The following is a 9,764-nucleotide window of genomic DNA, read 5'->3' as shown; positions in this document are numbered from 1 at the left end:
GTGACAGGGCTCGGTGGCAGGGCTCGGTGACGGGGGGAGGTGACGGACTCGGTGGCGGGCTCGGTGGTGGGACTCGGTGACGGGCTCGGTGACAGGGGGAGGGTTTAGTCAGTCCATTCACCGGCTAAAATCATGCTCCTAACCATGCAGGATTTAGTTCAAATCAAAACAGCCGGCATTAAAAATACTCACCACCCCCTCGTGGTTTTCATGATGACAAAATGAAGCCAAACTTAGAGACCAAAGAGGATTTGGATTGAGCCATGGATTGTTATAATTGCAATAAGAATAAGTATAATTACCACAAAGTAACAATTTCTAACAAAAAACATTCTGAATGATCTCTTCAAGTTTTTCTAATTTTTGTTTTTTCAGCTAAGCTGAAAAAAATGAAGAAAAAGAAGAAACGCGGAGAAGGTGAATTCTTGGATGAGGAATACCCTTTCATGAATAAAATCTTTGCTAAGTTTTCCCATGATGCTCCACTGCCCATGGTGAAGAAAAAGCATCTCACTACTGAACAGCTGAATGCACGGCGACGCAAGCTGTGGCTCACTGTGGCTAAAAAGGAGATCCCTAAGGTTGGCCAGACATTCAAACAGTTTTATCAGTTTGTAGTTTGAGTTGAGCCTTCTGCAGTGTATTCATTATTTCTTGGTTTTTCCAGTCTGTCAAGCAGAAAACTTCAGCAAAGAACCTGGTTCTGACCAATGCAAAGAAGGTAAGAGAAGTTTCTGTGAAGGGAAGATTAATGTTCCTGCTAGCAGCGGTGCATTCTGGGTATCTTCTGTCTTTTCCAGCTGGCACACCAGTGCATGCGAGAGGTCCGGCGTGCAGCCATTCAGGCTCAGAAGAACTGCAAGGAGACCCTTCCACGAGCTCGACGCCTCACCAAGGAAATGATGCTGTACTGGAAGAAGTACGACAAAGTGGAGAAAGAGCACCGGAAAAGAGCAGAAAAGGAAGCTCTCGAACAACGTAAACTGGATGAGGAGATGAGAGAGGTGTGTGATGAACATGCCAATGCACACAGATTATGTTGTTAAAAAGAAGAAGAAAAATGACCTCCAGTCTTCTCCATGGTTCTCTTTCCGTCTCTCACAGGCCAAACGTCAGCAGCGTAAACTGAACTTTCTCATCACTCAAACAGAGCTGTATGCTCATTTCATGAGCGGCAAAGCTAACGTGGGGGGGGCAGGAGGTGATACAGCTCAGGAGGAAATCCTGCGGAAGCTGGAAGAAAATGCAGCACAGAGACAAATAAACATTGGTGGAGGAGTGATGGTCAACATGGTGCGGGAGGACTATGGTATGACACTATTGGACTAGATAACTGGATCCACATGTTCTAGATACTAAGTGGTTGTGTGTGGTTGCAGATAGTGAATACTATAAATCCCAGGCCTTGAGGAATGCCAAAGAAGCCTTCCAGATTCATCAAGATAGAGTAAGCTGTTGCAGCCTGACTAGGCAGCTCTGTCTGCGTGCGTTAAGTCTAAAGTGCTTTCGTTCATCCTCTTCTGCTGCAGACACGAATGTTTGACGAAGAGGCTAAAGACAGCCGCAGCGCCTCCATCCATGCAGCAGAGGGCGTCTCTTTAGGCTCTGGCTTTGGCGAAAGTTACAGCCTTTCAAACCCATCCATCCAAGCAGGAGAGGACATCCCTCAACCCACCATCTTCAATGGGAAGCTGAAAGGATATCAGCTGAAAGGCATGAACTGGCTGGCCAACCTCTATGAGCAGGTGAAGTCAGACGCTTCTGTCTGAAGGCTGAACGTTTGCATGTCGTCCAGAAGACATGAAGACACATTTGCTTTAGGGAATCAGTCACCACTGAAAGAAACTCAAGAACAAAGAAGAAACTAAATAGATATTAATACGTATCAGTGTGGAGAGTGTTGTAAAATCATCAACAGGACTCCATGTCTCCAACAAACGGATTAGTATCCACATGTGAGAAAACGTTGGAAAGGCTGAGGTTCCTCCCAAGACTCCAAGCTGTCTGTAGTCTGAAGTAGGTGTTCTTTCCACTGGAATCGTGTCTTTATATTTTCTTCTTTTGTTCTCATTTCTGCAGGGAATTAATGGGATCTTGGCCGATGAAATGGGGCTGGGAAAGACGGTCCAGAGCATTGCCCTGTTGGCCCACCTTGCAGAGGTGAGAGTGAGGCCTGGATCCGCACCACTCCCATCCATCCCATTCTTCTCTTTATTGAAACGTTCCTCACACATGCTTCCTCTGCTGAGGCTGCAGTCTCTGCTGGGATTGCTCGTGACAGATGTTCCACTCTAGGAGCTGGTTTGCCACTTAGTTTCAAACATTGGGACAGAGATGGGAGCTGTGACCTGTTGTTGGCTGCAGGACTCAAACTGGGATTTATTTGATTTTTTGCTGCTATGCACAGAGAGACAACATCTGGGGTCCATTCCTGATCATCTCTCCTGCGTCCACACTCAACAACTGGCATCAGGAGTTCACTCGCTTTGTGCCCAAATTCAAGGTGAGGATGTGTGATGCTGCTGTGTGTGGCAGTGTTACCACCACAAAGCTGAAGTCTTTGGGCCAGCATTCAGTTGGACCTGGTTCTAAAGTGAACCCACTCTTTTTTTATCTTTTCCTAGTGAGGTGTTCAAAGACTCGTTTAAAGATACGCTTCCTGAGCTCTTAAAGCTGAAAACATTGACAGGACAAATGTTCCTGCACTGGAGCTACGATTCATTCTGAGCTTACTCGAGTCTATTGGAAACTTATCCCGCTCCTCTGCTTTTCACTCTGCTTTTTGCTAGTCCAACACATTTGTTCTGATATGTCCTTCAGGTCTTGCCGTACTGGGGAAATCCACATGATCGCAAAGTGATTCGAAAGTTTTGGAGCCAGGTGAATGAACAGCTTTTCAAAAACAGCAACACTGTGTAGACCTGATGACTAAGCAGCTGGCACTTTGCCTGAACTCTGCAGAAAACTCTGTATACCCAGAATGCACCTTTCCATGTGGTCATCACAAGCTACCAGCTGGTGGTGCAAGATGTCAAATATTTCCAGCGGGTCAAGTGGCAGTACATGGTTCTGGACGAGGCCCAGGCACTGAAGAGCAGCAGCAGGTAATGCAGAGGCTGGTGAATCAGCAGAATCACTGCAAAAGCTCATGCATGTGGGACAGTTCATGTGCTCTGGAGTCAAAAGGCTTTTCTGGAAATTTGAGGTAGAAATGACTTCTGACAGCTGGTGTCCACAGGTCAGCTACAGCAGAGCAAAAATGGTGATGGAAAAGAAGAAAATACGACTATCAGTCAACTTTATTTTTCTGTGAAAATGTTAGCTTTGCACAACAGCTGATTGGACTCGACACTCCTGTGGAAACGTCTTTGGATTCCTCATAAACGTCTGAGTGTCACATCAGTCTGTTTCTGACTTTTTGAAGCGTCCGCTGGAAAATCCTGCTGCAGTTTCAGTGTCGGAACCGGCTGCTGCTGACTGGAACGCCCATCCAGAACACCATGGCAGAGGTTAGTTGTGTGTGTGTGTGTGTGTGTGTGTGTGCACGCTGGCCTTCCTCCCTGTCAGTCAGAAATGTCATCACCTGTCTTATTGTCTCCCAGCTGTGGGCTCTGCTCCACTTCATCATGCCTACGTTGTTCGATTCCCATGAAGAGTTCAGTGAGTGGTTCTCTAAGGACATCGAGAGCCACGCTGAAAACAAGTCTGCCATCGATGAGAGTGAGTGCACAGAGGGCAGGCTCAGGCTTTCTGTTCAGTGCTGTAACATTATTGATTCCTTCTCAGACCAGCTGTCCAGGCTGCACATGATCCTGAAGCCCTTCATGCTGCGCAGAATCAAGAAGGATGTGGAGAACGAGCTTTCAGATAAGGTAGAACTCACAATGTGTGTTGATGTTGTCCTGCACCTTTGAAACTGTTCTTCACTTTCAACATGTGGCTCTTCATGAGTCTCACTGTGACTGTTCACACTCTACACCACGTCAAAGTCACGGCCCAGGGGCCGGATCCGGCCCTCCGTGTAATTCTATCCGGCCCTCCACATTTTATTTTATTGTTATTAATGACCCGATCTTATCTTGTGCTTATTTCTAATTTTTATAATTTGGACAAAACATATTTTATGGAGTTTAAAATATTGAAAGTTATTTAACCCTTAAACACCTGAGGCGTCGTCGATGACGCTTTAACACTAAATACTAAACATAAAATCTTTAGCATACTGTAACTATCAACCGTTAACACGATCATTCCAGTAGATTGTGAGGAGAAAAGCGGCTTGTTGCCTTTCTCCTCACAATCTACTGGAATGATCGTGTTAACGGTTGATAGTTACAGTAAATCTAAGAACATAAACACTGGAGCTCTGCTGTTAATGGGTTAAGATTTAAACTGATTTATTCTTAAATAATACTCTTGTCTGTTTTTATTCATAGTAAAGGTAATAAGTTGTGTTTTGGATTTTGGCCCCCTTGTGCGATTGAGTTTGACACAAACCACACACAGCTAAACGCATCGACACAACTATACACAACTGTTCAACCACGCAGAACTGCACAATCACACACATTTACTACCCAACCCCAGAGGTCCAAAACTACACACATCTACACAACTCAACGTTACAGAACACACACAGCTACACAAGACACCTTTACAAATCCACACACGCTTGCGCAAACTGCACATCACCCACTTTTATTATTTATTTTATTTCATTTAGTAACAATACACAACATTGAAATAGTACTAAATAAACATAAAACAGTTAATTTACCTGCTCTAGGTCCAATGGTAGGAAGTCAAAAGGCATCCGGCGTAAAAACTCTGCCAAATCACTGATGTAGGTGGTGGTTTCGCTGTGGCGACCCCGAATGGGATAAGCTCAAATGTGAAGAAGAAGAGAATGTCCAATGGTCACATGTATACATCTCTACACAACCACCTCCATCTATATAACTACTCACATCTACACAACTGCTTGCATTTTTTCTGCACAAATCACATGTCAACACACCACCTATGTCAGAGGTCTACAACCTGCAGCTCCAGATCCACGTGTGTCTCTTTTATCTCTCCATGGTGGCTCCTTGGTCAAACATGAAATAATACATGTCGACCGTCAGAGTCAGCAGCTCTCTGCTAATGGCTGCCAAACAAAACTACCTAAAGAAAACAAATAAACAAAGCCTGAAAACTAAGACTACCAAGGTCCAACCCCAAACTAAAATAACAAAACCCAGCAGTGTAAGACTGCTGAGGACAAAGAGGGGAAAAGTACAAAAACAAATAAATAAAATAGCAATTATTTAAAGCAATGATTACTTAATTATCATTTATTTAATTTAGATGAGTTAAATGTATAAACTGATGTCTGAGGTTCACATAGATGATAAACTATGTAGGTTTTTACATCCTGTTGACCTGAAGACGTCTTGTTTGTTCAACTCTACCTCCAGAATGAACAGATTTATATGGAAAGAAAAACTTTGGTAAAAAGTTTGATCTTTTATGAGTTAAAAGCACATATTACCTCATGCTGAACAACATTGGTTACAAGCTGTCCAGAGCTGCACTGAGATGATCCTGTTTGGAACAGAGCAGCATTTATTTTGAAAATAAGTTGTTTGAGCTTCTGTCAAATGTGAAAACAAAAATCACATTTTGAGAGATTCTAGGTTTTTTTTAATATATTTTTGCTTTTGTTCATTCCAAAAATGGACTTAATTGATATTTATCATTAAAAAGTAGAAGTCCATCCAAATCCAACTTTTTTAAAGGCTAAAGTAAAACCATGCGTTTCCTTCTAGGTTTTCATCAGTAGAAATCGACCCCGAATGACTCTTTTACTGTTAAAGGTTGCTGACCCTGGACCTACGTCTCCAAACCCACACACATCAAAAAGCCACTAAAACAATAAGAGAGGCCCCTCCGCGTTGATACACTTCAATTAAAAGAGACCGTATGGGGAAAGGATCCCGGAAACCGCCGGGCAGGATTTGAACGAAGAGTGGGGTGAATTCCTCTGCCTAAATGTAATAAGATTCCTGAATCATGTGACCACATGGTTGAGTCTTGAGAGTCTAAAAACTGATGACACAAATATCTCCTTTGCCAGCCGCTTGTTCCTCCCAGCACGGACAGACGATTAATCTGGAGCATACTGAGTGTGTGTTGTGCATGTGTGATTGTGGTGGTAACGGCTTGCACTGACGTGGTCTGCTTGTAGACAGTTGTCCCCAATCGTCCTCCTATAACTGCTGTGCCTTTAAAGCAGCCTGGTTGGGTCTGTACTGGCAGTAGACCGTGCTGTTGCATGATGGGAGGGTTCAAAGCTTTTGTGGGAAGGTAAAATAATGTTCCAGATCCCATTTCTCTCCTTGACCCACCGAGTTATAGCATTACAAAAACGAGCCTTGTACATTTGGGGTGACGCTCGCTCTGAGTCGCCTTGTTTTCATGGGTGAAGTGGCTGAGAGAGAAGCTACCCTCCTCTTCCTCTGTACAGATTGAGATCCTGACCTACTGCCAGCTGACATCCCGACAGAGGCTGCTCTACCAGGCTCTGAGGAACAAGATCTCCATTGAGGATCTGCTGCAGTCCTCCATGGGCACGGCCCAGCAGGCTCACAGCACCACCTCCTCACTCATGAACCTCGTCATGCAGTTTAGGAAGGTAATCCAGAAGCTCCCTCCACTTGATATTGAAGAATGTGGAGATATTTAGTTCTGTTTCTTCTTTTATCTTGAGATGCATGAATGGTTCATGTATTTTTTTATGTAATTGAAGTTGAATGTGTGTTGTAATACAGGTGTGCAACCACCCCGACTTGTTTGAACGCCAGGAGACACGCTCTCCTTTCTACATGTCCATGAGGCCCTTCATCATCCCCAAGTTCCTGTATCGTCACGGCCTCCTGCAATCTCAAAACCAGGCTAGGAACAAGTATGTTCTCCACAAACCGCTGGAGTCTCGTTGCATTCAGAGCACGCTCACATTGGTTTTTAAATGTCATTTTTGTCACCAGCAGAGGTTGGCCCCCATAGGGCCCCAAACAACCTGTAATCATTGGATTATAGTGGATTGAACTGGGATTAATTAGTCAGCCCACGTCTCTGGTTGTTCATTTTGTAGTATAACCTGGCCATTCTCTCCTCAGATTACTACAAGTACTGCTGTCTCCTTTCTCTCCAAATCACATTCAGCAGTCTCTGTTCCACCGGACAGGTGAGCGTTTCTGACCCGAGCTTTTATTATTTCATCTTTTTTCATTTTTCTGTCTCTTCTCAAATGTCTCTTTTTTTTCTTCAGGTTTTGTTTTTTAAATTCTGCTCTTTTAATCCTTTCAGGTGGTGACAAAGGAAGCTGCTTCTCCTTCTTGCGCTTCATCGATGTTTCACCCACTGAGATGTCCAACATGATGCTGCAGGGCACTTTAGTGAGGTGATGCTTCCAGTGCTACTAGAAATGGAAATTGACGTGGTTGAAAGTACTTCTGAAGGGAGAGAGTTTGTGGTGTTAAATAAAGTTTTGTTCTGTTCTCCAGGTGGTTAGCCTTTTATCTGTCTCTGAAAGCTGCATATCGGCTTTATTATCAGCGCCTCTTTCAGCATGATGCACAGGATCAGGAAGATGCCAGGGATGAGCACGGGTCAAGGTTGCAGCCCGGGATTAAGTGTCTGTCTCACAAGGACCTAATTCTGTGGATTAACAGACCCCTAACCTTTCCGAGTGTGCAAAGCAGTCCTGCTCTCAAGGTAAGAAAATGCAGACAGAGGAGCTGCAATCTGTGGGCCAGAAAGGCTCCAGAGGCCATCTGCAGGAGCAAATGTGAAACACCAGGACGGGCATATGCTGCTGATGTCCCCCAGAGCAGCCATGGTTGTCTGACCACACACCACGCCTCTGGGGATGCTGGCTGGAACCTGATCTGTTTGCAGCTGAGTGACCCAGTAATGGCTCTCCTTCCTGGATGCTTCAGGGCATCTCTGGGCCTCTGCTGGGAGATGCAACGAGCATTTATCCCATAAGATGTTTTCAAAAGGCAGTAAGCCAAATAACATCTAAGAAGTTTCTAATTGAACAAATGTCCAACTTTGAGTGGGGTTTATTTCTGCATGTAACATTAAAACTGGTGAGAAAAGGTTGTATCTGCTCACGTCTGGCTTGGAGAACCAACGTTCTTCACCTGGGTGTTAACCAGGCTCTGATGAGAATACAACAACTGGGTTTGCTCTTTCATTTCTGATTGATTGTATGTAGGCTTTAGGGAAAACAAATACGTTTTAGGCTGAAAAGACAGCAGTGCAGTGTCTCCTGTCTGCACTGCAGATAACAGACTCACTAAAGTTTACTCCTGAATATGTGAAGCACCACAGATGGTGGCGGTTGCAGCAGCACATAAATCCACTTCCATCCCTTTGTTGAGTTAACTCTGGGACACAGAAACTGTTCCAGAAATCCCAGCAGCAGCCCTGCTTTGATGAAGGGAAGTCACAGACGGCAGCGCAGACTCTGTTCTGTCAGGTTCTGTCATGTCTTCAGAATCTCTTTCAGGTTATTGTTTGCTGACATTCTGATACCACGATCTGTACTTTTTAGAGCAGTAGCCAAAGGTTTGAATCTCCCCTGTGACTTGATGAATCTTCTTTTGCTGCGAGTTGAGTCAGAATGGCTCTAATGCAGTTTAGTGTATCCCAAATATTTGACCAGTTTTAAAGACAAGTTTTAAACTAAAAGTCTTTGATCAGCTACTTTAAACTGAAGTAATCATTTTATTATGGAGCCTTCAGTTGTTTGAGTCATCTTTGCACTGAAGACCCCACCGACACCCCCTCCCAATCAATGCTGCTGATGTCAAAAATGATTGGTTATGGATTGATTAGTGTTTTTTCTTTTAACAGTCTCCCTCTAGGTGGCACTGTGTACCAAACATGGCAGTTAGCAAAGCATGAATGAGCATGCTGCTCATTCTCATTTCAGTTTGACAGTGTGAATTTAGCCAATCATCATCTTACTCAGAAGTTACCTTTCTTTTTCTTTGATCTTGGGGGGTGGGGGCTGGCTGGCACTCTGCTTGGAGGTATGTAACCTGTCAATGGGGGGTGAATATGTCCAGGTGTTGGTGTTCACGGCCTCCACACCCCCCATACTGGGACACCGAGACGTGAAGATCCACAGCAGGAGCTCCTCTGCCCCCACGCTCAGGCCCCTCCAGCCCATACTGTCTCCCAAGTTCCTGCTGGCTGCTGCCCCCAAGGTGAGAGCCTATAGCCAAGGGGTGGGAAACACACACCTGGCTGCGTTGGTGTGAAAGGAGAAAAGAGTCAGCTGACCGTTCTGCAGGAGATCAAGGGCTGAGATGCTGAAGTTCATTATGATTACAGTTACTACAGTTGGATTTGCTTGTTTCTCTGCAGGTGATGGCTGTTCCCTCAGAGCGTTACTGTGCTGACCGCAGTGCAGAGTATGAGTGGCAGGTGACGCGCAATGGAGGGGGGTCCATCTTCAAACATTGTTTCCTCCACGGCTCCCCTGAACTCGCCTCAGAGTGGCGTGGGAGAACTCGTGTCTTCCACTCAGAAAGCCCCGGGGGGGTGATGGCCCTGCAGCCCCCCCACGGATGGTCCTTCATACGCATTCCTGGTAAGAGCCGCCCTTCTTTTAGGGACTGTTAAGCTGCCATTCCTTCATTTGCACAGGAAAGCATCATTAGACAGTGAGGACAAATCTTTGGTGAAAAAGGTTGATTTTTTTTTTTTTT

General features: G+C 44.9%; 1 protein-coding gene across 2 annotated transcripts in view; it reads left to right on the top strand.

The window, feature by feature from the left end:
• Positions 1-9,764, top strand: part of ino80 (INO80 complex ATPase subunit) — a 26,285-nt gene that overhangs the window by 4,345 nt on the left and 12,176 nt on the right. For both annotated transcript variants that reach the window (XM_024290981.2, XM_024290980.2), the window contains 20 exons: positions 376-581; positions 668-721; positions 801-1,004; positions 1,105-1,309; positions 1,380-1,447; positions 1,530-1,745; positions 2,080-2,160; positions 2,408-2,503; positions 2,821-2,880; positions 2,962-3,104; positions 3,425-3,509; positions 3,603-3,720; positions 3,787-3,872; positions 6,509-6,676; positions 6,813-6,946; positions 7,161-7,228; positions 7,351-7,444; positions 7,548-7,758; positions 9,120-9,260; positions 9,421-9,646. In XM_024290981.2, the coding sequence (XP_024146749.1) occupies positions 376-581; positions 668-721; positions 801-1,004; positions 1,105-1,309; positions 1,380-1,447; positions 1,530-1,745; positions 2,080-2,160; positions 2,408-2,503; positions 2,821-2,880; positions 2,962-3,104; positions 3,425-3,509; positions 3,603-3,720; positions 3,787-3,872; positions 6,509-6,676; positions 6,813-6,946; positions 7,161-7,228; positions 7,351-7,444; positions 7,548-7,758; positions 9,120-9,260; positions 9,421-9,646 (2,664 nt within the window). The remainder of the gene's footprint in view (positions 1-375; positions 582-667; positions 722-800; positions 1,005-1,104; positions 1,310-1,379; positions 1,448-1,529; positions 1,746-2,079; positions 2,161-2,407; positions 2,504-2,820; positions 2,881-2,961; positions 3,105-3,424; positions 3,510-3,602; positions 3,721-3,786; positions 3,873-6,508; positions 6,677-6,812; positions 6,947-7,160; positions 7,229-7,350; positions 7,445-7,547; positions 7,759-9,119; positions 9,261-9,420; positions 9,647-9,764) is intronic.

The sequence above is a fragment of the Oryzias melastigma genome, linkage group LG24, assembly GCF_002922805.2.
Source record: "Oryzias melastigma strain HK-1 linkage group LG24, ASM292280v2, whole genome shotgun sequence".
Lineage (NCBI taxonomy): Eukaryota > Metazoa > Chordata > Actinopteri > Beloniformes > Adrianichthyidae > Oryzias > Oryzias melastigma.
Note: the sequence above shows the minus strand (reverse complement) of the source record. Positions and strands in the feature narration are given on the sequence as shown.